General features: G+C 42.4%; 1 protein-coding gene across 4 annotated transcripts in view; it reads left to right on the top strand.

Moving 5' to 3' along the window:
• The first annotated feature begins 1,238 nt into the window (after positions 1-1,238).
• Positions 1,239-27,813, top strand: part of uso1 (USO1 vesicle transport factor) — a 121,857-nt gene continuing 95,282 nt past the window's right edge. For 2 of the 4 annotated variants that reach the window (XM_055644146.1, XM_055644162.1), the window contains exons 1-5: positions 1,239-1,383; positions 15,253-15,339; positions 15,935-15,999; positions 23,626-23,705; positions 26,745-26,756. In XM_055644146.1, the coding sequence (XP_055500121.1) occupies positions 1,318-1,383; positions 15,253-15,339; positions 15,935-15,999; positions 23,626-23,705; positions 26,745-26,756 (310 nt within the window). In that variant the 5' untranslated portion in view covers positions 1,239-1,317. The remainder of the gene's footprint in view (positions 1,384-15,252; positions 15,340-15,934; positions 16,000-23,625; positions 23,706-26,744; positions 26,757-27,813) is intronic. The other 2 variants (XM_055644170.1, XM_055644154.1) reach the window with 1 other exon arrangement.

Here is a 27,813-nt window from a genome sequence, read left to right as displayed (position 1 = left end):
GACCCATCTCTTCACCTCTGCCTATCCTTAGCCCCATGTCCCCCTCCCTTTTCATCTGTGCATTAATTGCCTCGTATTGTGTTTTGTATTGAATTCTGTCTTTACTTTGTGTACTAGTCATGTCTCTGCTATTTATTTCATTCCCCCTACATGTTTTTCCTCTACCAGCTAAATTTTTGTAAGGTGTCCTTGAGACTCTTGAAAGGCGCCCATAAATAAAAATTATTATTATTATTACTGTTGAACCTCCCCTTTGATGGTCCCAGAGCCAACTAGTCATGTTAATGTCAGTTACTCCAGCATTTTGTGTCTACCTTTGATTTAAACCAGCCATCTGCAGTTCTTTCCTCAATTATTTTGTGTTTTTTGCCGTAACATCCCACACCATGTGTAGCTACTTGTGTTTCCCACTTTACTGTTGAACCTTCCCTTTGACAACTAGTCTTGTTGTAGTCAGTAAGGCCGCGTCCCTACATTGTGTTGTGTTTTTCTCAAGATCCCACCATGTGTAGAATGAGATGATCAGATAATTTAGAACTGAGATGTGGAAAAACCTTTTCACCCAGAGTTGTGAATTTGTGGAGTTCCCTGGCTCAGAAGGCAGTGGAGGCCGATTCACTGGATGCTTTTAAAAGATAGTTAGATCTCTTAGGGCTGGCCGAATCAATGGATATGGGGAGAAGGCACCTACTTGTTTCCACTCTGCTATTCAACCTCCCCTTTGATGGCCCCCAGCGCCAACTAGTCATGTTATTGTCAGTGAGGCCACGTTCCTCAACTATTTTGTGTTTTTCTCCTCAAGATCTCACCATGTGTGTAACTACTTGTGTTTCCTTCCCACTGTACTGTTGGACCTCCCCTTTGATCAAAGATTATAGAGGAGCTCCTCTATAATCTTTGCCTTTGATGGCCCCAAGCGACAACTAGTCATGTTATTGTCAGTGAGGCCACGTTCCTCAACTATTTTGTGCTTTTCCCCTCAAGATCTCACCATGTGTGTAACTATTTGTGTTTCCTTCCCACTGTACTGTTGGACCTCCCCTTTGATGGCCGTCGTGTTGTAGTCGGGGAGGCGGCACTGACTCACGTAGATCCTGCTCTGTGACAGGGCGACCGGCGCGCACCTGGCGCGGCCGCCCACTGCCCGTTGCCCACGATGCAGCTGCCACGTCGCCGGCCTCCCAGCTGGCCGCGCAGGCGCAGTGACGGGGCGGGTGGGGGAGGAGAGAGGCACCGGCCCCCGCCCCCGGCCCTCCCCCCCCTGTGTGCGCAGGCGCGGCGACAGCGGCGGCTGACAGTTGGCGGCGGCGGGCGGCCATGAACTTCCTGCGAGGAGTAATGGGCGGCCAGAGCGCCGGCCCGCAGCGCAGCGGCGCCGAGACCGTGAGTAGCCGCGCCCGCGGCAAGGCGAGTCCGGGCCTCAGCCCCAGCCCCAGGACCGGGCCCGCCGCCCTTCCACACTGTCGCCTGCGGGCCCGCGATCCGGACCCAGGCCTCGGCCTCCATTTCTCTCACCCGCGGAGAGGGGAGGATGGGGGGGCGGCGGCGGTTCCGGCCCTGACACCGCCAAACACTGCCTCGGCTTGGCAGCAGGTTGACCCCGAGCCACGATCCAAGGACCTGGCCGGGCAGTCGCCACCTTCAGCCGCTAGCAACCGGCCATTCCTTCTCTCCACTGACCCGCTGAGTTACTCCAGCACTCTGTGTCCATGTTCTATGGAACAGGACCTGCTGGGGACAGCAGGTCGGGCAGCATCTGTCGAGGGAGAAGCGGTGACCACGTGGCGGATAGGGTTCAGGTTTATTATTGTCACGTGTACTTAGGTACAGGGACGTGTACTTGTTCTGCCAAACAGATCACTTAATACTACACATAAATACAATCAGTTCAAACTCAAGTATCCGACCCCTTCAGTTCCCAACTGTGCAGGGGCACCTCACCCCAAGAGAAACGATGTGCTAAAACATTCTTAACCCTGTCCTCATTTGATAATGTCCCTCTCAAATACTTTGTCTCAAAACAGTTTTGCCCCATGTATTGGAGAAACAGCATTGAAGATGTTGCCTCTCCAAACATGATTTGGAGTCTCTCCATCTGTAAGGCATTTAATAAAGTCCAGATGGAGAAACAAATAACTACAGATGCTGGTTTATACCAAAGATAGACACAAAGTGCTGGAGTAACTGAGTGGGCCAGGCAGCATCTCTGGAGAAATTATGTTTTGGGTCAGTTTCGTTCTTCAGAAAAAGCCCTACATGGTAGGCTGATACAGAAGATCCACTGTGACTGTTGATTTCGAGCTGGAAGAGTGTTATTCTGGCTGGCGGTCTGTGACCAGTTGGGTTCTGCAGAGATCTGTGCTGGGACCTCTGTTTGTGAAGTATATGAACAGCGTTGCCACAATGTTGGTTCATAAGTTTGAAATGAACAAAGTTGAAGATGTAGACACTGAGCAAGGCTGTCAAAGTATACAGTGGGATATATATCCATAGATGCTGCCTCACCTGCTGAAGTCCTCCAGCATTTTTGTCTACCTTCTTTCTTAAACAGTGGGATAGAGATCAGTTATAGAAATGGGTCGAGAAATGGCAGATGGAGTTTAATGCAGCAAATGGAATGGGAAGGCATTATGCTATGCTTTCATTGGATATAAGAGTCAGGAACTCATATTGCAGCTTTTTTGTTAAGCTGCATTTGGAATATTGCCCGCAGTCTGGTCGTTCCAAAACTGGAAGGATGCAGAGGCTTTGGAGAGGGTGCAGAAGAGGTTTACCTGAATGCTGCTTGGATTAGAGGGTATTGGCTACAGGGAGAGGTTGAGATAAATGTAGCTTATTTCGTCTGGAATTATGAAGCATACATAGGGTAGTCATTCACAACCTTTTTTCTAAGGTAGAAATGTCAAAGACTAGAGGATACAACATTAAGGTAATAGGGGCAAAGTCTAAACGAGATGCATGGGGCTGGTAAGTACCTGGAATGTGCTGCCAGGGTTGGTGGTCGAGGCAGAAATGATAGGGGTGTTTAACAGGCTTTTTGATAGGCATTTGGTTATGCAGGGAATAGAGGGATATTGATCGTGCAGACAGATATTAGTTTAGTTTAACTTGGCATCACATTTGGCCAAAGGGTCTTTACCTGTGCGGTACTGTTCTGTGTCCTATATTTTACTTAAATACTTTGTTTCTCTACACCCTCTTCACCGAATGAGAGAGAAACAGCACCAAAGACGCCCTTGGGCCTACTGAGTCCGTACCACTATTTAAAACAATTCCAAATTGATTCTACTTTTTATTCTCCCCATATTCTGATCAACAGCCAATATGTTCTACTAATTTTCAACACAATTTACAATGGGGATTTAATGTATTAATCTCCACTTCTTTGGGATGTGGAGGGGACACCAGATCAGAGATCCGATCTGGGTCTCTGATCTGGTGTTTGAAAACCAGAAAATGAGTTTGGAAGGCAAGATGGTATTGTCGATGAACAGCAGCCTGACTTGCGTTCCTGTTGTCTTAGTGGTCCAGCACAGAGTGGAGAGCCAGCAAAATTGCAACCACCTGACAATCTGTTTTAGCAGTGGGCGAAGTGGGTTCAGGTTGTGAGAGGCAGGACTTGATCTGTGTCACAATGGATGTGGGTGCCACAGGTCAGACGTCACTGCGGCATATGACCTCTTGGGCACCATTATCATGGATATCCTTTTAAGGCAGGTGGGGACCTCAGACCATTGTAGTGAGAATACAGCCAGGTACACTATCAGGGTTGACTCTTTCAGCGGTTTCGTTCTCCTTATGATGTCAGCCTTGGAATCTGAGATGGGGGGGGGGGGGGGGGGTTGTGAATTCACAGAGAAACATGCTTAAACTAGCCAGAAATCTATGAATACTTAGAGTGCTGCAAGAAATAAAATATGAAGGAAATCAGTATTTGTGATAAAAGAGTGCTTGGCAAATTGGTGAGACTGAAAGGCATAAACTCCTAAGGAGCCAATCGACATTTAAACTTTGAAAGTAGTGACTATGACGCAAATAGAAGCGCTGGTGTACATCGTTTAGAATTCTATAGGTTCTGGAATGATTCCGATCAACTGGGTGGCAGCAACTGTGATCCTGTTTAAGAAAAAGAGGGAGAGAGTAAATGGGGAGCTGTTGACTGTTGGCTTCAAATCAGTAATAGATTAGCTGAAATCTTTACCAAAATGATAATCAATTAAAAATGCACGTGCTGGTAACGCCTGTCGGGCAGTCTCTGTGGACAGAGAAACAGTTAATGTTAATGTTTTGGGTAGAAGGCAGTTTATCAGAAACATACCTCAAGGTATGCCTACTTTGAAGAAGTTCTCCTCTCTCCGGAGACGGTTTCCTCCCATCCCTCGGCCCTCGGGCTCCTCCTCCTCCTTTTTCCTTTCTTCTCCCCACCACCCCCCATCAGTCTGAAGAAGGGTTTCGGTCCCGAAACGTTGCCTATTTCCTTCGCTCCATAGATGCTGCTGCACCCGCTGAGTTTCTCCAGCATTTTTGTGTACCTCCTATCAGAAACATTAATTCTGTTTCTTTCGCCACAGATGTTGTTGTTCCTAGAATTTTTGTCGAAGTAGGGTGAGAATGGAATGATGAAAGGGAATCATGTTTGATCAAATCATTGAAATTGTTTGAGAACACGTCCAATGGAATAGAAATTTCAGAACCAGCGAATGTGGTACATTTGGATTGTCAGAACACTCCTGATCAAGAAATTGGAGCTAATATATTCATTGACTAATAAAGAGTGTGGGAAGAAACAGATATTTTTTGTTGGGAAAAAGTGATGAGTTGAGTACAAACAGAGATCAATGTTTGGACCATACTTATTGACAACCTATATTAACAATTTGGCTGACAGCACCAAACATCGGGTGGGATTGTGGATCTTGGTGATGTAGATATAATTATATATCATTTAGAGCTATGGATCTACTTGAATTCATTTCAAACCTCCCAAGATAACTTGTGTCCCTGAACTGTATGGACAATTTGCCAGTCTGACCTTAGCCCTGACATCCAGACTCTGCTCTGGCGGGCATAATTTAATTGGAGCAAGGACCGAGCAGCAAATGCTGAAAATCTAACACCTTGTTGGAAAAGCTCAGCAGCAACTGTGGAGAGAGAAATAGAGTTGAATGCTTATTGACTGAAGTATTGTCAGCACTTTATATTTCGCATGATATAGGCCTGGAATACTCACACATGCCAAAGCCTGGAAAACGTCCTGGTGGCATCTTCCCAGCAGTCATAATCTTCTTTGACTATATTCCAAAGCTTCTCCAGATCTTTAAAACACTGCTGGATGTTAAGAAAAAGGAGCATTTTACAGACCGTCACCTATTTAAACTTCCACAAAATCATAAACACGTTGAAAAGTCCAGAAGCGCTACCTCGGTGCTAAATTAAAACAAATCAAATACAAGGTCTGTACTAAAGTCATCATAGGTTTGTGATGGTATATTCTTTATTACATTGAATAAAATACTTCTAAAATGGTACTCAGCATCTGCTGTTACTGAGCCATCAACATGGTATCCAGATTTCTGGGTTAGCTGAAAGGTGACAGATGGGCCAAACCTTTTTTCTTTAGAGAGGAGCTGTCAGTAATCAATCTCAGCTGATCAGGTTGTGAATTTTGGATATTGGACTAAAGGTCAGTTAAGTTGAAAATCCACACGTGAGTTTAAAGTTTGGTTACGATTGTTCTGCTTCCAGTTTGGTGATAAGATAACCCCATTGCATGGAGAATGTTTCACTTGAATCTCAGTTGATCTTCTTTTGGTTGTTTGTGGTTTCTTTTATGGAATAAATAAGAGAAAATGTTTGTCCTCAACAGTAGAGGAAAAACTGCTTGAGTAGTTTAAATAAATACATAATGAACAGTAGTTGGAATAAAGTAACATAATTTGTAGATGGAAATAGTACTCAAACTAGAGTTACATGGGACAGATTTCTCAATATTCTCCCAGAGATGGTTTGAATCATTTATTGGATTTGCTATGATAGTTTTAACGTATAATCTAGTATTAATGCAGTGTTATGTAAATGTCTCCAATTATATTCAACCATGGTCAATTTGCTTCATTTTTAGCAAGAGACCAATTCAGTGTCTGTAACAGCCACAATTGTCTGCTAATTTAGAGTCACTTTGCATCTCCCTTTAGGATTTCAGGGCATTTAATCTAATTGACAGGAGATGTTTTGATTTTATTAATAGTTTTCCAGCAAATGAAGTGATGACATAATTTATTGATTAGACAGGTGGTGGGAAAGACACAGAATTGTTAGAAGAGTTAATACTGAGTTCAGGAAAAGGTTATTCACCTAGATGATGACGGAGGTCTGAAAGCATGGTGGAGCTGTGGAAACCATTTTTACATTTGAGAAATATTAGAGGCGGCCATGTAACCAGGGGATTGAATCTATGATTAGGGAGAACATAATGTTTGTACATAGAAAAGGATCGGCCAGTAAGGCTATGGGTGGAAGTGAGGAATACGAGAGGGCTGATCACTTTGAATGGATTGTGTTATAGCACCCCCTTCCCCTTCTTCCCCCCCCCCCCCCCTCCCCATAGTAAACGGGGATTAGAGGAGCAAATATGCGAGGCATCACAAATAGCTGCAAAATATTAGTGTACAATATTTTAACAAGATATTTAATAATCATGTAAGATTTTAGCTTTCTAAAAATCAGCTATGCCTGCCATATTGCTATGGGTCTGAATGAGGTGGAATTTGTTGAGTATGTTCAGGAAAGTTTTCTGAATCAACGTGTAGAATGCCTGTGTAGAAGGGGTAACACATAGCATCCTCTTGGGAAATAAGACAGGGCGGGTGACTGAAGTGTTCATGGGGAGTGAGGCATTTTGAGACTAATGACTATAATTCCATTAGCTCTAAAATAGTAATGAAAAAGGACAGTACGGGTCCAAAGGCTGAAGTCCTAAATCAGGGAAAGGTAAATTTTAATGGTATTAGACAGGAACGTTCAAATGTTGATTGGGGGGGACTGCTTACAGGTAAAGAGACATCTGGTGGGACTATTTTAGAAGTCAAATTGCAAGAGTTCAGAATAAAAGGGCATACCTTTATAATGGAGATGAGGAGGAATTTCTTTAGCTGGAGAGTGGATAACTTGTGGAATTAGTGAACCCAGACAGCTGTGGATGCCGTCATTGGGCATTTTTAAAATAGAGATTGACAGATTCTTGATTAGCAAAGGTGTCAAAGGTTACGGGGAGAAGGCAGGAGAATGGGGTTGAAAGGGAAAGATAGATCAGCCATGATTGAATGACAGAGCAAGAGTGAAGAGTATCTTCACTCACCCTGTAGAGTTAAGGGGGTAAGGCTGGCAGGAGCCAGCAGCATAGGCTGAAGTGATAATCTGGTCAATAATAAGGGTTTGGCATGATATCAAGGCTCTGATATGTCGGGTATAGTTCGCTGACATCAAGTGAATTCCCTAAGTATAGTGGATATACACGTAAGAGGGAAATCAAGGGATAAAGGGGGGCAGGAGAGAATGGGGTCCTTAAAGATCAATAAGGTCCTCTATTTGGGGAGGCACAGAACGTGGGTGGGGCATTTATCATCTGTATTTTTATGATGGAGAAAGACATGGACCTGAGGGAATTTGGGGAAGTTAATAGTGATGCCTTGAAGAGAATTCACATTGCAGAAGAGGTGGTGCCAGAGCTGTTACACCACATTTGCATAGATACATCCCTGGCATCTGGTGAAATATATTCCGGGACATCATGCAAAACGAGGGAAGAAAATGTAGAGCCCCCGAACGAGATATTTCAATTACCAATAGCCATGGATGAGGCACTGAATGACTGGGGGGTGGCTAATATTGTGCCTCTTTAAGAAAGGTTGTTAGGAAAAGCTTAAGAACTGAAGAATGATGAGCCTTCCATCAGTGAAGGTGTAAGTTATCGGAATGGTTTTTAGAGAAAAGAACTACATGCATTTGGAGTATTGGAATATTTGAAGTCTTGTGTACAGTTATGGTCACCCCATCAAAGAAATGACGTGGGGGATTTGGAAAGGGAGCAGAGGAGGCTTGCCAGCATGATGCTTTGATTAGGGGATATTAGCTAGAGGGAGAGGTTGGACAAACTTGAATTGTTTTCTCTAGCATTACGGAGGTTCAGGGTAGACCTGATAGAAATATGGAAAATTATGAGAGGCATAGATAGGGTAGACAGCCAGAACCTTTTCGCCAAGATAGAAAAGTCAAATACTCGAGAGCATAGCTTTAAGGTGAGAAAGACAAAATTTAAAGGAATTGTGCGGGGCAAGTTCTTTTACACAGTTGGTGGCGAGTACCTGGAACGTGCTGCCGGGGTTGTAGGTAAGGCAGGTACGATTGTGGCATTTGAGACATGGATATTGAGGGAATGGGGGGATATGGATTATGTGCAGACAGATGGGTCTTGGCATCTTGTGGGGCAGAGACATTGTACGCTGAAGGGCCTGTTCTTGGGTTGCCCTGTTCTATGCATTTGGAAAGGCAAGGACTAATTTGGGATCATCAGCATATCTGTGTGCATGGGGATCAGTGCCAGGCCCACTGGTGTTCATTATTTATAATAACAATTCGATGGGATTGTAGGTGGTATGTATGGTTAGTAAGTTTGTGGATGACACTAGTGGACAGTGAAGAAGATTATCTGTGAATACGTTGGGATCTTGATCAACTGGACCAATGGGCCGAGAATGGTGTATGGAGTTTAATTTAGATAAATGTGAGGAGTTGATAACTATGGCAAAACTGACACGGTAAATAACAGTTCTATGGGGTGTGTTGTAGAACAGAGAACCCCAGGGGTGTAGGTACATCGTTCGATGGAGGTGGGGGCACATGTCATGGTGGTGAAGAAGGCGTTTGACACCTTTGCCTTCATTTGTCAGGGTATTGAATACAGGAATTAGGACATCTTGTTACAGGAAGGACAATTGAATACAGTTGAAGATGATATGGGAAAGATTTAAAAGGGACCTGAAGGGCAACTTTTTCCACGCAAAGCAAATCCAAGCGGGATTTGCACGGTAATTAGCAGGGTTCTGCGGAGTGTTGTAGAACAGAGACATAGTGGTGCAGGAACATAGTTTTATTAAGGTGTACAGACAAAGGCTGTCAGGGTGGTGAAGAAGGCAACGGGCACCTTTGCCTACATCGGTCAAGCTATTGAGTACAGGAGTTAGGGCATTATGTTACAGATGTACACAATATTGGTAAGGCTACATTTGGAGTTCTAGGTGCTCTGCTGCAGTCAATGGCCTCTTATAAGATCATTCAATATCCTCATACAAAGGATCATGGCTGCCAATCGTAGGGTCAATACTACTTTCCTAATTTCTCCCCATACTCATTAAAGCCTCTGTCCCACTATGCGAGTTCACACAAGAGCTCTCCCGAGTTTAAAAAAAATCTAACTTGTGGTAAATACGTAGCGGGTACGTAGGACCTCGTGGATGTCCCGTAGCGGCTCGTAATGCTAACGGCAGGTACTCGGGAAACGCGGTAACTCGTGAAGTCTTTTAAACATTGTGAAAAATGTCCAAGAGTTTCCCCGAGTACCTACCGTTAGTTACCGCGTTTCCCGAATATCTGCCGTCAGCGTTACGAGCCGCAACAGGACATCCACGAGGTCCTATGTACCCGCTACGTACTTACCACAAGTTAGATTATTTTTTTACTTGGGAGAGCTCTTGGGTGAACTCGCATCGTGGGACAGGGACTTAACTCCCTTACCATGTGCAGCACTAGTCTCAATGCTATAGGAAGGAGAGAGTTCAGGGAAGATTCACCAGAATTTTGCCTGGGATGGAGTTGTTCATTCATTAGGATGGACTGGAGAAGCTGGATCTTTTCCCTGAGCAGAGCATGTTAAGAGACATAATTGAGGTATATAAGGTTATGATGGGTATAAATAGGGTCTCTAAAGGAAACGTCCCCCACATCAGATATGGATAGAAGTAGAGAACAGACAGGCCTCTCGCTTAACCTTTTTTCCCTGTTGCCAGCCGGGCAACTTTGGCTGCTTTTTAGGTTGCCAAATGACATTTTAGGTAGTCATTTAAGATGGCTTGCATGATGCATGCTCGGACGAAGTGCGCAGTTACCAGTCGGAATTATGCTCAATGAAGCATTCACATATTATTTCTGGTTCAAATAAAGTCACAAACTAACATATTCACCAATCAAGACATGATATATACCACAATGACATGCCTCAAAATTATATCAACTCTTTTTACACATTGCAATTAATGCAATTTTTATTATTTCTTTCCACTTCCAAACAAAAATGTGGTTGGAGTATTCAGCGTATGATCAACCTGTGTCAATAAATCCTGGACCTTGATAACAAGTTGCCAAGCCGGGCAAAATGACTCGCCGTTTAGGTTGCCCGGCGACACTTTGAGTGGTCATTGGCACCCGGGCAACCGTCAATTTCGAGCCCTGACAGATCTAGGGTGAGAGGGACGAGTTTCAGAGGGGATATAAGGGCTCCTTAATCCAGGAACTATTAAGTACCTGGAGTACACTGACCTGGGAGTTGTTGAAGCTGGGTCACTAACAGTGTTTAAGATGTGTCTGGATGAGCTCTTGAATTGCTGAGGCATAAAAGATTATGGACTAAGTCCTGGGAGATGAGATTATTATGGATCGGTGCGCCCAAAGGTATGTTTCTATGCTGTATCATTCTATAACTCTTACATTGCCTGTTCATTTTCTCCAGACTAAGCATATAATTCCAAAAGCACGTAGAGCAGAACTCATCCAGTACACCAGGAAAGGCATTAAAATATAGTGAAATTCCACCAAATGTTCCTACTTAGCATTCGTCATATCCTTCACAGGAAACGCCAATTGTATTTATTTGTTTTACCTGCCTGCCAATAATATTTAGATATAAGGAACTGCAGATCCTGGTTTACTAAAAAAAAAAGACCAACTGCTAGAATAACTTATTGAGTCAGACATCATCTCTGGAGAACATGGATAGGTGACGTTTCTGGTCAAGCCACTTCTTCAGAAGGGTCAGACTGCCTGAGTTACTCCAGCAGTTTGTCTCTTTTTGCCAACATTCTTTTGTATTTTATGGACTAGGATCTCCCACATCTTTTGTAATGTAATGCATTTGTAGTCCTTTGCTCCATATAAATATTTTTTTTCACCCTTCCAATGTTGATAACCTCACATTTCCCACATTATACTCCAACAGCCAACTTCTTCTCTAATCACTTCACCTATCTGTATCCCTTTCCAGCTCTTTGTCTTCCTCAAGCTTGCTAACCTACCTCCTCAACAAACGTGGCTGCAGTCCCTTCAAGTCATTAATTTAAATTGTGTATAGTTGCGGCTTCAGCATTGTTCCCTCTGGCATTCTGCCGTTTAATGTCTCTAGTCATTAACTGATTTCATTTTTTCCATCCTGTTTGTTACAGGATATAAATCTGTCGGCAAACTGGATCCAAAATTAACAGTGATAGGAGGCAGAGGATAGTAGTGTTTTCTCATTGGAAGTCAGTTAAAAGTTGTGTATCTCAGGAATTGGTGATTGGACCTTTGTAATATATCAACGACTTGGATGAGACTGCAGGGATATGATTTGTAAGTGACTCAGGATACAGATCAGCTGATAAATTAGGCAGAGGAGTGCCAAATGGAATTTAATCCAGACAAGTGTGAGGTAATACACTTTTGAAGTAAAATAAAATATAAATAAATAATGGCAAGGACCTAGGAGGGTACCAGTTCATGGCTTTTTGAATGTGCAGCATGGGTAGATAGGGTAGTGACAAAAGCATTTTGCATGCTTACCTTTGTTGGCTGAGACATTGAGCATAAGAGTTGGGATTTTACAGCTGTACCAAACATTGGTTAGATCACTTGGAGTATTGTGTGCAGCTGTTGAAGGGAGGATGTGGGAACAAAAGAGAGAGAGTACAGAAGAGATTCACTAAGATAATGCCTGGAATGAAGGCTGAAATTATAAGGAGAGATTGAAAAGCTGCAACGTTTCGGGATGTTGCAGGATAGTCTTTCAATCTCTTTGGCTGTCCGCCATATGATTGTTTGCCCTCAGCCATTTCTCATAAAGCTGCTGCTTTGGTATTCTGTCATTGGACATTCATCTGATGTCCTAACCACCTGATCTGTGATTCTTTCATAGATACTGTGGAGGTGTGTTTGGGGTAGAATCTGTGTGAATGGAACGTGTCTTCCTCTTGATTTGAAGTATCTGCACAGTCAGGTCATGTGGACTGTCTGCTGTACTCTGTCTATGTCTTGCTAGCGCAGGTTAAGCTGGGTATGACAGTAGGATGAGACACCTTCAGCTTAATCTTTAGACTGATTCCTCTTCATTCCCACACTTTACCTCCCTCTTCCAAAAGCAAAGCTGGCTTTTGCTAACCTGTATTGACTGAAAATGTTGACTGATCTTGAGAGAGTGCTGCCAAGGTCTGTAAACTGTAAAGTCCAGTACTGAAACCTCTGACCATTCACAAGGATGTTTAATTCTGTGTATGATGTGTTCAGTGCAGGTTGGTGCATGATTTCTGTTTTCTTTGTGTCATAGCTGCCTCAGGCACTGGCAAATGTCTCCAAGCTTTCTTCCATTTCACATTCTGAGCCTGCACTGTGCACAGGCACCAGCAAAGAGGAAGAGCAAAGAGCAAAGGTGGTTTCATGTACTTTTGGTTTTGGCCGAGGGTTAAATTAAAAATAACTGTCAGTCTTTCTGTTTTTAAGTTATTTAAAGTTGATTCCACCTTTATCAGGCTAGGCAATGAGACAGCATTGCAGAGAATATTGTACTAAATAGTGTTAGGGCAAGCCACACAGCTTTCTTTCACATCATTGGATACTGGGAATAGGTGTGAACACCTATTTCTCTGATCTATGTCTGATTTGGGAACAGCTCCATCCATGACGGTAACATTTTGCAGAGTTGTGGATGTAGCCCAGACCATCACACAATCCATCCAATCCACCTTTCCATTGACTCCACCTACACTTCACGCTGCCTCGGCAAGGCTACCAGCAATAATCAAGAACCAGTCGCCACCTGGTCGCTTCCACTTCTCCCCTCTCCCATCGGGCAAGAGGTACAGAAGTGTGAAAACGCATGTCTCTAGATTCAGGGACAGTTTCTTCCCAACTGTCTCCAGGCAATGCAATGGTCCTTTCATCAGCTACAACATGGTCCTGACTTCCCATCTACCTCAGTAGAGACCTTTGAACTATCTTTAATCAGATAGGCACAAAGTTCTGGAGTAATTCAGCAGGACAGGCAGCATCTCTGGAGAGAAGGAATTGGTGACGTTTCGGGTCGAGACCCTTCTTCAGACTGAATATCTTTAATCGGACTTTACCTTACACTAAAAGTATCCGTTATCCTCCATATATGCACAGAGGATGGTTTCATGTAATTATGTATAGCCTTTGACTGGATAGCATGCAAATAGAGTTTTTCATTATACCTCGGTACACGTGACAATAATAGCCAAACTAAACACCATACTGTCATAGAGTTGTCAAACAACCTTTCGATCAGCCATACTTTTATCGTGATTTTTCATAGGGGCCCCTGACAAACAGGGTTGAAAGCTTTATTGAGATTAACAAAGGTGGTAAACACATAGCCGCTGAGAAACTGCAAAAGTTTCAGCAAGAATAATTTGTGGGATATGAAGGAAAAGGAGTGCAGGACTGCTGGCATAGATTTGATGGGCACCTCTGTGTAATAATACTTAATCATTTTAAGTTAAAAACGTTGATAAAATATTATGGATTACATTTGTTCTATTGCATTGTTAATGTGAATCAGTTGGACAGCTTCCAGAATTAGTTAGACTTTTACTGACCTGTTTCTGCACAAATTGACACAAGCATGGTGCAGTTGACTGAAAGTGCATTGTGTATCTGCTCAATGTGAAGTAATGTTCCGCTTAAAGTGAACATTCAGCTTCAATGTACTAAATCGATACAAAAATAACTCAACGAGTCAGGCAACATCTCTGGAGGATATGGATAAATTACTTTTGGCCCAGAACCCCTTTTCAGACCCTTTCAGACTGAGAAAACCCCAACAGCCCTCACCAACTTCTGCCGATGCTCTGTGGAAAGCATTTTATCAGGATGTAACACAGCCTGGTTTGGGAACAGCTCCATCCAAGACCAAGAAATTGGGAAGAGTTGTGGACATAGCCCAGACCATCACACAAACCAACCTCCCTTCCATTGACGTCATCGACACTTCATGCTGCCTCGGCAAGGCCATCAGCATGATCAAGGACCGGTCACTCCCTCTTCTCCCCCTCCCATCAAGCAAGAGGTACAGAAGTTAGAAAACTCACACCTCCAGATTCGGGGACAGTTTCTTCCCAGCTGTAATGAGGCAAATGAATCGTCCTCTCATCAGTGAGAGTGCGGTCCTGACTCCCATCTACCCCACACGTGATAATAATAAAAAAACTTAACCAAAAAGGGTTCAAACCTGAAAGATTGTCTATCCATGTTCTCCACGGGTGCAGCCTGACCCACTATGTTACTCCGGCAATTTGTTTTACGCAAGATTCTGACATCTGCAGTTCCTTGTGCCTCCACTAAACTTGTACAATGTGAAAGCACAATAAAGGAGGAATTTCTCAGCTGTGGTAGATGCTTTGTTCATCCACTTTGAACCATGTTCACAATAATTTAGCATTTTCCTATTGGTTTCGGGTGGATGTTTTGTTCGATAAAAATAGTGGGAGATTAGACCTTACAGCCATTATCCAACTTTGAACCCCAGCTTTCTCAAAGTCAAAGTCAATTTTATTCGTCACGTGCATCCGAGGGTGCAGTGAAATGAATTTGCCAGCAGCAATACACTTAATTTAAAAAAAAAACACACAATAGAATTTAACATAAACATCCGCCACAGCATTCTTCACTGTGGTGGAAAGCAACAAAGTTCAGTCAGTCCTCCTCCTTGTTCATCCGTGGCCAGGGCTATGAACCCTCCGTAGTCGCCGCTACTGATGGCCCGATGTATATGCTTTCTGCAGTGCAGTAATTTATAACGTCATCTCAGCATGTGGATTGTATTTATTGCTCGTAGGTTAATAGACATTGAAATCCTTGGAATGCTGTTGTACAGTTAAGCTATCTGGATTATCTTCAGCATTCAGTCGTTAACCATTTCATCTCCTGAAACAGGTTCAGAAACTATGTGACAGAGTAGCTTCCGCTACGCTGCTGGAGGACCGCAGGGATGCTGTGAGAGCACTCAAATCACTGTCAAAGGTATGTCCCTTTATGAAATGAAATGCATGATGCATAATGAAACGCATTAATCTGAGAAAAATAACTTTTTGCTCTAATTGGAAAAATATATCTCAAAGGCAGATACATTTAAACATACAACCTAATCCCTGCAGGGAATAATTTGTGTTTTCTTTCTGTTAACCAAAACTGAACATGATAACTTTGAAAGCTGATGTGTACGTTTGATAGGCATCAATTTGATCACATTATTCCGGAAATAGGAGCACTTAAATTAATAAATGCAATATTGTAAAAATTCATAAATCAATATTTTTATACAATGCAAGCCAGGGCATGCTTATATTGCCCCAACGTAACAAAGTTGTAAATAAGAGTAATGTAATTATTCTTTTGCCATAGAATGAACTTTGTCTTTGTTAACCTGCATTGCTATCTGTAACAATTTAAAACTTTTGGAAGTCTAAAACAGCCCCTCTATTCCTATTAATTATGGGGGAGTGGGTGGAGGAAGGAGGAGGAGAAAAAATACAAATCTTTATTCAGTTGTTAAAAGCAGATTAAAAAAAAAAAATTTTTTTTAGCCCTAAGCATGTACACTTTAAATTTATTTTAGAAATATCGTCTAGAAGTGGGCAGTCAGGCTATGGAACACCTCATCAATGTGCTGCAAATGGACCGGTAAGTGGCCTCAGTTTAATATTAACTGGCCAGATGCCAAAACACTTAACGTCTGCAGTAAAAAGAATTGCTGATTGTTGTGCATAATATTGTGCATATTGTTGGGAAATGAGTATTAACATTTTTGCTCTAAAAGTGTGGTCCCTGTTAAATGCAGGAAGATATGGGGTAGATAATGCTTTTGGCTTGTCACTCTAAACTATTAAAATTGGTTGTTGATCAAAATTCCATTTTGAAAAAAAGTTTCATCCCAAGATCAGTGGTGCTTAGTTGAAAGTGTTCCTAACATGAACAATGTTGAAATACTTCAGGAAAAAATGCTTTAAGCTACACTTGCAAATATTTGATTTGACAACATTTTTTTAGGTCATCCAATGCCTTCTGCAAGTGATTTGCTTAAAGCTGAGTCTCACGTTGCGAGTTGACACAAGAGGTACCCCGAGTGAAAGACTCGTGGTTGTGTACGAGATCCCAAGTGTATGATCAAGAGTTTAACCGAGTTCCCACGGGTATGACAAGTTTGCCGTTTTCTGTTCCAAGTTCGTCTCCCGAGCTACTCTTGAGCCTCTGTGAATGAAGGTCTGTTTTGATAAGCAACAGTGTTAAAGATGTTAACTGTGATAAAAAAATATATGATTCTGTTATTATTTGTGGAGCTGCTGCACAATTGGGACACTGTGCAGAATCTTTAAAGTAGCTTTTCAATGCAGTAATCATTCAATCAGTTGCTCGTTTGCTATTTAAAAAGATTGCGAAGAAAGATGAACCGGTCCAAAATTTGTGGTGATTGATATGGCATAAACTTGGAGGTATGAACAGTGTGTGAGACCAGATCCAGAACGAATCGGATTGGAACAGGGTGTGAATAGGGCATCAGAAAAAGCAAAATGAATGAAGAGAGATAGCAAGCAGAGCAAGAGAGATAGCAAGCACAGAAACTTTGTAGATCAATAACCGAAAGTCTGAACAAGTGTACAAAAAGCTGGAGAAACTCGGCGGGTCAGGCAGCATCTCTGGAAAGGAATTGGTGACGTGACCCGTCTGAAGAATGGTCTTGACCCGAAATATTACCTATTCCTCAGAGATGCTGCCTGACCCATTGTCACTCCAGCATTTTGTCTGTCTCTAGTTCATGGTTGCCTGATTATGAGACTTATTAAAGATAGATTCAGCGCGGGGGGGGGGTCATTTTTAAGCTAAACAGGTAGAACGAGCTATATAAGTGGTGTTTGGTCTCCAGGAATTCGGCTGGTTCGGTGACAAATATTCATTACAGCCAAAAGTCGCGTAACCCTACCTCTCAACACTGTCGGCTCACCTGAAAACGGACAAAAGAGAAGCCGTTTCTGAGCTTGTTCTGAAAGGTGTCCGTGGGAAAAGGTGTTACAAACGGTGAATGCGGTACAATCGGCTTGTCGGGGAACAAACCAATGGAGTTTCAGGGCACCCAGATCTCGCTCCACCAACACACATATACAATTTTAAGCAATATCCCACTGTGTATTCGAACTCATTCTGCATCTCGTCCTTATCGGGGAAACAAATAGTAATTTTCTGCAGTGAACTGCCTGCATCCAAGCAGCGAAAGGCTTCAATGCGGTTGGCATTGTGAAGATCTGAATGAAGCTTTGCACGGTAGATAAAATATAATTTCACGTTTCAATATTTAAGAGCGATTAGGCAACGTGAACATTATTAGAGCCGCCCGCATGTCTATTTACTGAAGATGATCAGGAAAAACAAATTCTCACAAAGGGAAATAGAAATAAAGACTTGCTCTGTATTATGGCGCCATTCAGACTCGTGGCCAAAACACCTAAATAATGATACAACCGGTGGTATATGGAGGAAACAACATGTGGATACACGTGTATTAGTATGGAGGCGGTGGGTGTAAACTAAAATACTACTCGGTAGATTTAAACTATTCCGAATAAAATTATTACTATCGGTAAGAACTTCACCCGGAACTAATTAACACTCGCTTTCCAGGAGCTGCATGCATCTTTTATCTGTCAATGGTTGGTTAGTGCTTGTAACATGCATGTTTGATATACAAACCATATTTTGAGTTCAGTTCGGCCGTAAACTTTTGAGCAAGTACAAGGGTAACTCCAATATATGAAATCCATTGTCCTTTCATTGCGTGGTTCAATAGAAATGTCATCCCGTCACCCATTCCTTCTCTCCAGAGATGCTTCCTGCCCGCTGAGTTAAAGAGTTCCCACGGTAGACTCACGAGACACTAAGGTAAACACACGGGCCACTACGTTCTTACAACGAGTTAAAATGTTTCAATTCTTAACCACAAGAGTAAATTTGACTCGTGGGAAAACTTTAAACATGTTTGATTTTTTTCAAGAGTTGACAAGTTACACGATTACCTGCCGTTAGCGCCACGAGTCTCTAAGTTGCGTCCACGAGTTCCGTACGTTAATCGTACGTTATTACCACGAGTTTTAACTCTGGGTACCTCTTGTGTTAACTCGCAACGTGAGACTCAGCTATTATCTGACTAACAACCAAGAGTATTATGATCCTCCTCACACATATACTTGTTAAGAGGCACTTGCTTCTGGTTTTATACTTCTGAAATTTAAAAAAAATTGTATGTCCAGCATCAACAGTTTCTTTTCTTTCCAAAATCTTTAGTTTATAGTCACATGTACCAAGGTGAAGTGAAAAACGTTTTTTTATTGCATGCTATCTAGTCAGCGGAAAGAATAAAAATGATTACAATTAAGCTATTCACAGTGTACAGATACAGGATAAAGAGAATAACATTTAGTGCAAGACAATGTCCAGTAAAGTCTGATTGACGACAGTCCAAAGGGCTCCAATGAGGTAGATAGTAGGTCAGTACTGCTCTCTAGTTGGTGGTAGGATAGTTCCGTTTTTAAGAAGGATGCTGGAAAATCGAAGATAGACAAAAGTGCTGGAGAAACTCAGCGGATGCAGCAGCATCTATGGAGCGAAGGAAATAGGCAACATTTCGGGCCGAAACCCTTCTTCAGAATCGGGTTCAGTTGCCTGATAACTTCTTCAGGTTCAGTTGCCTGATAAAGAAACTGGGAAGAAACTGCTCCTGAATCTGGAGGTGTGCGTTTTCACACCTCTGTACCTCTTGACTGACAGGAGAGGGGAGAAGAGAGAGAGTCTGGGGTGAGACGTCCTTGATTATGCTGCTGGCCTTGCCGAGGCAGCGGGAGGTGCAGATGGAGTTAATTGAAGGGTGGTTGGTTTGCGTGATGGTCTAGGTTGCTTCCACAAATCTCTGCTATTTCTTGCTGTCTTGGATGGAGTTGATCCCAAACCTTGCTTTGATGCATCCCGATAAAATGCTTTCTACATTCTTGTTGCATCTCATGGCCTTTTAATTACCCCCCTGAGCAATGTTTTTTTTTTAATTGATCACAATCTTAAGCAAGGCCAGCAAGGTTATTCTTTTGTGCCAAATGTAAAACATAAAATGGTTGTGAATTGCAACATCAAAATGTGAATACAATCAGAGTCACAAGGAAGTGCAGATGCTGGAATTTTGCATAAAGCACAAAGTGCCAGAGCTACTCAATAGATGAGGCAGTTGATCTGTGAAAGGAATGGACGGGCTATTTTGCACGTCAGGACCCTTCTTCAGACTACTTCCCCAGTCTGAAGAAATGTTCAGACGTGAAACGTTGCTAATCTATTCCTTCCACAGATGCTGCCTCAACTGCAGTTTCTCAAGAATGTTATAATTTGATCAATTTGATTTGATTTGGTGAAGATCTGTTAAAGCACGGGAGCATATCTCTTTGAAGCCGTAGGGAAATTAATTACTTTGAAGTTTTCAGATTTGACTCTTGATTATGATAAGTTTGTTCACTATGAGATGCAACAAGCCAGATATGATTTGTGGAATATGTTGTGTGGACCAGCACAACGACTTGAGTTTGTTCCAAAGATAAACACAAAGTGCTTAAGTAACTCAGTAGGTCAGGCAACATCTCTTGAGAAAAAGGATGGGTGACCATTTGGGTCGAGACCCTTCAGATGCTTCTTCACGCTTGTATTTGTTTTTGACTATCTTACCTGCATGACTTGAATAGAAGGTGGCAAGAAGATTGAATCTCGTAAAATCCACGCATAAATTCATTTATAACGGGTATCCCAGCTTGCGGCCATGTCAAAAAAGGTAGTGAGCAGACTGGTGAATCTTAGTGAGGAATGGCCGTATGTTTCTCATACTGTAATGAAACATCAGGTTATGAGGATTCGGATCAATAACAAAGAAAAACATAAAATTAAAATAAGATTTTTTTTAGTTTTAGTTTTAGAGGTGCAGCATGAAAACGGACTCTTTGTCCCACCAAGTCCGCGCCGACCAGCGATCACCCGGCACCAGCACTATCCGGCACAGTACTGTCCTGCACATTCCATCCAATTTACAATCAGCAGAAGTCAATTAACCAGTATGCCTTTGGAATGTAGGAATTTACATTTGGTAGCACTGAAGTAGAGATGGTTGAAAACTTCAAATTCCCAGGAGTCAATATCACCAACAGTTTCTCCTGGACCACCCATATTGAAGCAACGACCAACGTCTATACTTCCTTAGAAGGCTTAGGAAGTTCAGCATGTCCCCAACAACTCTCACCAACTTCCACAGATGTGCGATAGAACGCATTTTATCGGGATGCATCCCAACATGTTTGGGAATTGCTCCATCCAAGATCACAAGAAATTGCAGAGAATTGTGGATGCAGCCTATACTGTCACAAACCCCAACCTCCCATCATTGACTCCATTTACACCCAGGGCCGGCCTTAGGAGGTGCAGGGGCCAATTGGGAACAATTTTTGTGAGCCCCAGTTTCCAAGCCAAGGTCCGCAGAATCATAGAAATACAAATAAAGTCTATTATAGACTTTATATCTCTATGGTAGAAAGGAAAGTAATCAAAATGTGCGTTTAAAAAGTGCCTCCAAGTTAATGGACCAAACAGATCTAAGCTGCATTTTAATATAAAATTGCATACAAGTAACAAACAAAATGTGTAGCTCACCTCTGAAAAGTATATAGTTACAATACCACTTGTTTTAGTGACTGAAATGAAAAAAAAATAATTTATATTAACTAGATCCTGGAAAACCAATAACCATTGGCAAAAAAACAGTCAAGGCATTAAATTTTGGGCTTCAGCTCCATCCTACCCTTTGGGCTTCTACCCCATCCTAACTTGGTTGTGTGTGTATGTGTGGGTAGGTGTGTGTGTAGTTGTCTGTGCGTTATGTGTGTGGGAGGGAAGGAGAGAAGGGAGGGAGGTAGATAAGGAAGGTAGAAGGAGAGAAAGGAGGGAGGGAAGGAGAGAAGGGAAAAGAGAGAGAGGAAGGAGAGAAGGGAGGGAGGGAAGAAGGGAAGGGAGGGATAGAACTGGAGGAGAGAAGGGAGGGAGAGGGCCATTGGCAGGAGCGGATGCCGGTGTCCGGGCAGACGGGTGTGAGCTGAGGCCAAGGTTTATAAATGCTGTTCCAACTCCCTGCCCGGCCCTCCCTGTATTGTTTACCAAGTCTTCCCGGGGAGAGAGAGGGGTGGAGCCGGGGCTGTGTGCTTGAAGCACAGTGACTGGAGGGGCGGGAGCGCTGCCACCTCCACCTTCTACATTCCCCTTCACACTCCCTCCCGTCTATCCCTTTCTTCCCCCACCACCCCTCTACTCGCTTTCCACCCCTCTCTCCCCCCTCCACCCAGGGTAGATCTATCTGAGCCGAGAGTAGATTACTCTGGCGCGGGAGCCCCCCTTAGGAGCAATCGGTCCAATCGGCTTAAGGCGGGCCCTGTTTACACCTCACGCTGCCACCAGCATAATCAAGGATGAATTGCACCCCGGCCACTCCCTCTTTTCCACTGTCCCTTTGGGCAAAAGGTATAGGAGTGCGATAAATGCACACCTCCAGATTCAGGAACAATTTCTTCCCAGCTGTTATCAATCAACTGAACCATCCTACCAACAACCAGAGAGCAGACCTGAACTACTATCTGCCTCACTGAAGACCCTCAGATTATCCTTGATTGGACGTTACTGGCTTTATCTTGCACTAAAAGTTATTTACATTCTATATCTCTTGTTTCTGTCACCCCTTACTCTGAAACAGCTGCCTGGCCCGCTGAGTTACTCTAGCTTTTTGTGTCTCTTTGGTGGAACCCAGCATCTGCAATTCCTGCCTTCACGTTATTCATGTTATTTCCCATTATCATGTATCTGTGCAATGTGAATATTTCGATTTTTTTAAGGATGTAACAAGTAGAATGGATAAGGGAAAGCCAGTGGATGTGGTGTATCTGGACTTTCAAAACGCCTTTGACAAGGTCCCACACGAGATTGGTGTGCAAAATTAGAGCACATGGTATTGGGTGTTGGGTATTGACATGGATAGAGAACTTGTCAGACAGGAAGCAAGAGTAGGAATTAACGAGTCCTTTTCAGAATGGCACGCTGTGACTAGTGGGATGCCACAAGGCTCAATGCTGGGACCCCAGTTATTTACAATATATATTAACCATTCAGACAAAGGGATTAAATGTAACATCTCCAAGTTTGCGGATGACACCAAGCTTGGCAGTGTGAGCTACAAGGAAGATGCTATGAGGCTGCAGGGTGACTTGGCTTGAATGGGCAGATGTATGGTAGATGCAGTATAATGTGGATAGATGTTCTTATCCACTTTGGTGGCAAGAACATGAAGGCAGATTATTATTTGTGGGGAGCAAGGAGGTCCTGCTGCAGTTATACGGGGTCCTGGTGAGACCACACCTGGAGTATTGCGTGCAGGATTGGTCTTCTAATTTGAGGAATGACATTCTTGCTATTGAGGGAGTGCAGCGTAGGTTCACGAGATTAATTCCTGGGATCGCTGGACTGACATACGATGAAAGAATGGATCGACTGGGCTTATATTCACTGGAATTTTGGTTGAGAGGGGATCTTATAGAAAATTATTAAGGGATTGGTCAGGTTAGATGCAGGAAAAATGTTCCCCAATTTGGGGAGTCCAGAACCAGAGTTCACAGTTTACGAATAAGGGGTAGGCCATTTAGGACAGAGATTAGAAAAAAACATTATCGGCCAGACAGTTGTGAATCTGTGGAATTCTCTGCCACAAAAGGCAGTGGAGGCCAATTCACTGGATGTTTTCAAGAGAGAGTTGGATATCGCTCTTAGAGCTAACAGAATCAAGGGGTAAGGGGAGGAACAGGGTACTGATTTTGGATGATCAGCCATGATCATATTGGATGGCGGTGCTGGCTCGCAGGGCCGAATGGCCTACTCCTGCACCTATTTTCTATGTTACCACGTGACAATAAACTCAAATCAACTGTTTAACCCTTACATGATGCATACTTCACTAATGATTGTCGGACTCTGGTCAGACAACAGTTTTCTGAGTGATGTCTGCTAGCTTTGTCCTTGTGATCTGTCGAGCATTCTTCTTTATTGAGCAGTGAATAATATGAATGGACACAAGCTTGTATTTCTGTCTACTTTTTAATTGTTATTTAATGAGTGATATTAGAAAAGCCATGTACAAATTTGGTTTTATGTCGAGATATTAAAGTGAATTTAAACTTTATTCTATTCCCTCCGTAGCTCAGACTCTGAAATAATTGGCTATACATTGGATACTCTTTACAACCTGATATCCAATGATGTTGAAGAGGAAGAACCAGGTAGAGCGGAGCATTTTTAATCTTTTAAAACTATTCAGATCACCATTCCCATGTATAATTGTTCATCTTGCTGGTTTGCCTTGAATGCATTTTCATATGCTTTACTTTTTAAAATGTTTCTCAAAGAATGATTGAAACCTGAATTGAGGGGTTACTGTCAGTGTGAGCGGAGACCTGATAGGTCTATAAAACTATGAGAGGCTTTGATAACACTACACAGTCAGAGCCTTTTCCCCGAGGATGGAAATGTCAATGACTTGAGGGAATAACTTTAATGTCAGGGGGGAGAGTTTAAAGAAGATGTGCAGGGCAAATTTGTTTTTTACACAGAGGGTGGTGAATGTCTGGAAGGCGCTGCCAGAGATGGCGGCAGATTGGATCAGGTAGAGATATACATTCTTCTTCTTCTTCTTGTGAATGAAACATAAACCAAAGGAATAGTTAGGTCTCAAGCCGGGTGTTGAGCAGCCAGGTTGTTGTCTCTGCGTCAATGTCCGCCAGGCCCTGACCTCCATTTGGTGGGTGGTAGAGCGGGCACCCAGAGATGACATGGGTGGCTGTCTGTTGTTCTGCTCTGCATTCACAGGCTGGTCTCTGGCGGAGCCCCCATCTCCACATGCTGGCATTGAAATGCCCAACTCCAGTACGATGTCTTTTGAGCTTCATCCATGCTCCTCTGGGATACATTCACATTTTATATCTAATTTCTCACGTGGGGGTAAACCAGTGCAGATAGGTTTAAAGTGAAGGGAAAAAGATTTAATAAGAATGTGAGGGGTAACTTTTTCACACAAAGGGTGGTGGGTGTATGGAACAAGCTGCCAGAGGAGGGAGTTGAGGTAGGGACTATCCCAACGTTTAAGAAACAGTTAAGACGGGTACATGGATAAGAGAGGTTTGGAGGAATATGGACCAAATGTGGGCCAGGACTAGTGCAGCTGGGTCATGTTGGCCGGTGTGGGCAAGTTATGCCGAAGGGCCCATTTCCACACTGTATCACTCTATGTTCAACACAGACATTGTGGGCTGAAGGGCTTGTTCTTGTGCTGTATGAATGAGAATATTGATAGATTTGACTTCCTCCCGTTCTATATCAAGTAATTGGAATCATGTGCAGCTATAGAGAAGCGAGTAAGTAAAAAACACTGAAGTTATTTTACCTTGGTTTCACGCAAATGAAGCTTGAACCAGTATTTTCCCTTTACAATAAAATCTGATTCATGCACAAAGGGGAAAAAGTTTTCCGCTGTAATAATGCAGGTCACAGGTGGGATGTGTTGTAGAATATATCGCACTTGGATGAATTTGCATTGTGTAAAAGATACACTATGGTGCGCAGGATGGAATTTTTGTGCTTAAAATCTGTTAATATTTTGTGATAAATGTGGCAATGGGTTAGCAAGGAAAAAAAATATGACCCCATGTGGTAGGATTCATTCTTGTTATTGCAATCATGTGAAAATGAAGTTGTAAAAAGTAAATATCTCAAAACTTGAAATATATGTAATTGATTTCAATATTGATTTTAACACCATGACATGAAAATGGATATGGGTTTAGCAAGTATGTGGGCCTCCTAATATAATCAGTTAAGTTAAACATGAAAAGAGATAATGTGCTGGAGTAACTCAGCGGGTCAGGCAGTAGGCCTGGAGAACATGGATAGGTGACTTTTTGGGTCGGGCCCTATCTTTTGTCTCCGAGACTGGAAAAAAAAGTCCTGACCCAAAATGTCACCTACCTGCCTGGCCCACTGAGTTACTCCAGCATTTTGTGTCTTTCCTTGGCAAACTTCCTTGTTGCTATACATAGAAACATAGAAAATAGGTGCAGGAGTAGGCCATTCGGCCCTTCGAGCCTGCACCGCCATTCAATATGATCATGGCCGATCATCCAACTCGGTATCCTGTACCTGCCTTCTCTCCATAACCCCTGATCCCTTTAGCCACAAGGGCCACATCTAACTACCTCTTAAATATAGCCAATGAACTGGCCTCAACTACCTACTGTGGCAGAGAATTCCAGAGATTCTCCACTCTGTGTGAAAAATGTTTTCCTCATCTCGGTCCTAAAAGATTTCCCCCTAATCCATACGTTTGCCATTACTTTATTTGGGCAATATAATAAAGGTTACCAAATATCACAGGTCATCAAATTTCCATCCTGAACTTCTTGGAACATATGACTTTCAACATATCCAACATATATCCAACATATCCTTCTGTCTTTGAACAGATGAATTAATCTCAAATGAGCCGACTATCTATCCCATCTTGATAATTTACCTTTTAATTCTGATTCCTAGACTTTGTCCTACAGGTTTGCTGATTTGGAAGCTTGACCAAAACATATCTGAAAACCTGGGTCTGTTATTGCTGTTATCCTATCCTGCATAGTTGAAGTCTTCAGAAATTGCATTGGGATAACCATAGCCTAAATGTTTGCCATTTATTTTGATTCCTCCTTGCAATTGCATATTTCTAAATATTCCCGATCGCACATTGGTCGTCAAGTTCAATGAAGATGCAAGAGAGCAATCATCTCACTATCTAGCTTTGATTTAATGTTATTATTGAACAGCGGAGCAGCAAATAAAGCTGCAACTCGTAGTTCCAGCAACCTGGGTTCAGTTGTGACCACCGGTATTGTCTGTGTGGAGTTGCCACATTCTCCCTGAGACGGTGTGGATTTCATCCAATTCCAAATATGTGCGGTTTGGCAGATTAATTGGGCCCTTTTATGAGGTTGTAAATTTTTCTGGGAGTTGTCGAGAATAAGTTACAGGAAAGAACTTATTGAGGAATGGGATTACTCTGTGAATCAGCATAGATTCAATGGGTCTGCTTCCTAAATCATTAGGAAAGTTGGAAACATCGGAATAAAGGTTGGCACAAAGATGTTTGCTCCAGTGCATGCTTTGCTTTGATGTACGCCTTGAGTCCATTGTTTTAGCATATCTTGCATACAGTGCTTTTCATTTACGATGACCTGTTTTGTCTCAGTCAATGTCTCTCTTCTCTTTCATGTTAAATTCAGCAGATGGTTCTGAAGGTAACATTTTAATTTCTACTGCATGGCTTTGCTTCATTTAAGTGTACCATTGGAAAATGGTTCATATTTAACAATCTTAAATATTTATCAACTAGTTCACTTGCTATTGTTTATAAAGGTGAGAACTTAAATCATTCTTTTAGAGAAGAGGCAATTAATTGCCATGACTAAAATGCAACTTTAAAAATGAAATATAGCACATATCCTGCATTTTAGAAAGAGATGCATGTTTTTCTTCTCGTTTGGAAGGCTGAATAAGTAACACATTTTACACTTTCAGAAACTACTTTGATCCATTGCATGTTGAGAATTTTCCCTTTACATAACAGTTCATAGTGTAAAGAAGGGTCTCGACCCGATATGTTACCTATTCCTTATCTCTAGAGATGCTGTCTGACCCGCTGAGTTATTCCAGCTTTTTGTGTCTACCATAGTGTGATGTTTACCTACTTTAGAACTGTTTGTTTTAGAATTTTGTGTAGGTATTCAAGAAACATTTTGTGTGCAAACAGTGTGAAAATATGTTGACAGAAAGATTTAAGCATTTAAAATATTGTGAGTATATAAAGTGGAGTAAAATTGGAAATTAATTTGGCTGAGGGTATCCGCAGACACACATTATTTATCTTGTTGCCTTTAATGTGCTAATCATCTTGATGTGCTTCTGAAGAACATAAAGATGGACTGGATGGAGCGATTTTAAATAGTGTGTTAGAGAAAGTGAGATGGACAGGAGTTCGAGTGGTTAGGTCTCAGGCTGGTTGTGGTGGAGTGATTTTAAAACCAGCTATGCTGTGGAAGTCGCATTTGAATTACAGAAGAAAGTGATGTATTCTTCTGTTTTACCCTCGCAGCTATTCATCTGTGAATTTATTTCACCCCCGCATTGAAATTGTGGAATATTTATGATGCAGCAAGCCATTGGAGAAGGAAAACTTTCAAGTTTGCTCCTTTTTGCTTTACTATGTTTATATTGTTAAACAGACCTCAGCTGCTGTGGCAAATGCTGAAACACTCCTGTCTCCATGCCATTATCTTTATTGTGGTTAGGAACGAA

This window comes from Leucoraja erinacea, chromosome 1, assembly GCF_028641065.1.
Source record: "Leucoraja erinacea ecotype New England chromosome 1, Leri_hhj_1, whole genome shotgun sequence".
In the NCBI taxonomy this organism is placed as follows: Eukaryota; Metazoa; Chordata; class Chondrichthyes; order Rajiformes; family Rajidae; genus Leucoraja; species Leucoraja erinaceus.
Note: the sequence above shows the minus strand (reverse complement) of the source record. Positions and strands in the feature narration are given on the sequence as shown.